Source organism: Aplysia californica, unplaced genomic scaffold (assembly GCF_000002075.1).
Source record: "Aplysia californica isolate F4 #8 unplaced genomic scaffold, AplCal3.0 scaffold00283, whole genome shotgun sequence".
Lineage (NCBI taxonomy): Eukaryota > Metazoa > Mollusca > Gastropoda > Aplysiida > Aplysiidae > Aplysia > Aplysia californica.
The window spans coordinates 783,050-783,977 of NW_004797553.1; the positions used below are offsets into that span (position 1 = coordinate 783,050).

Consider the following 928-nt stretch of genomic DNA (forward strand, 5'->3'; position numbering starts at 1 on the left):
GAGGAGGAGGAGGAGGAGGAGGAGGAGGAGGGGTTATAAAATACCTTGAATTCTTGTATCTGTCCTTGATTGAACATGGCGAACACATTGGATGTGTAGCGTTGCGTGCGTGTACGCTGCTTTTTCTTGGTCCGTGTGCTCGACATGGTTCTGCAAGCAAAGAGGCACAAGTGATGTATAGAACATCACTGTTTTTTAAGGTTCCGGAAAATGATTGGTTTAAGTTATCTTTAGCGTCGTTTCGAGAATAATGAAGAAAATAAATAAATGAATAAATGAACAAATGAAAATGAATAAATAAACAAATTTATAGATAAAAACATTTTTTTTATAAAGCTGCACTTAAACAACAGAGTTTGGTTACTTGTAAAAGCTACAGCGTTGATTCAAAGCCGTACAGACAATTCATTCATTCAAATGTTATGCTGTTATGTGTTCTCTATTTGCTGATGTGTTTTGCCATTCACAGAACTCTGTTTTTAACTAAATGTAATTTGGACCAGTGGAAATAAAATAGAAACAACAGAAATGTGGTTTCTTAGGAGACTGCTAAGAGTATTGTGGAAGGAAAAGAAATCAAATGAGGTAGTGCTTGATGAAGCCCACGTGAGACGCTCAATGTTAAAAACAATCAGGAAACGACAAATGCAGTTTTTGGGACACCTGAATAGACATAAGGGTCTTGAACATATAGCTCTCACAGGCAAAATTGAGAGCAAGCGAGGCAGGGGTAGGCCCAGAACAGCATATTTAGGGAACCTAAACAAATGGGTAACAGGGAAAGATCAGGGAAACGTAGCTTTTTTTTAGAGCATCCGAGCAAAGGAGTGAATGGAAAACCATGATCGCCGATATCTGTCACAGATCTGGCACTGGATGATGATGATGATGATGATGATGATGATGATGATGATGATGATGATGATGA

At 38.4% G+C, this 928-nt stretch overlaps 1 protein-coding gene across 1 annotated transcript in view; it reads right to left on the reverse strand.

Annotated features, from left to right (window-relative positions):
- The window catches only part of LOC101847502 (myosin regulatory light chain 12A), a gene marked incomplete at its 3' end in the record, with an annotated part of 5,690 nt that overhangs the window by 987 nt on the left and 3,775 nt on the right, over positions 1 to 928 (reverse strand). Inside the window, 1 exon segment of the mRNA XM_013084297.2 lies at positions 45 to 150. Within this exon segment, the coding sequence (XP_012939751.1) occupies positions 45 to 146 (102 nt within the window).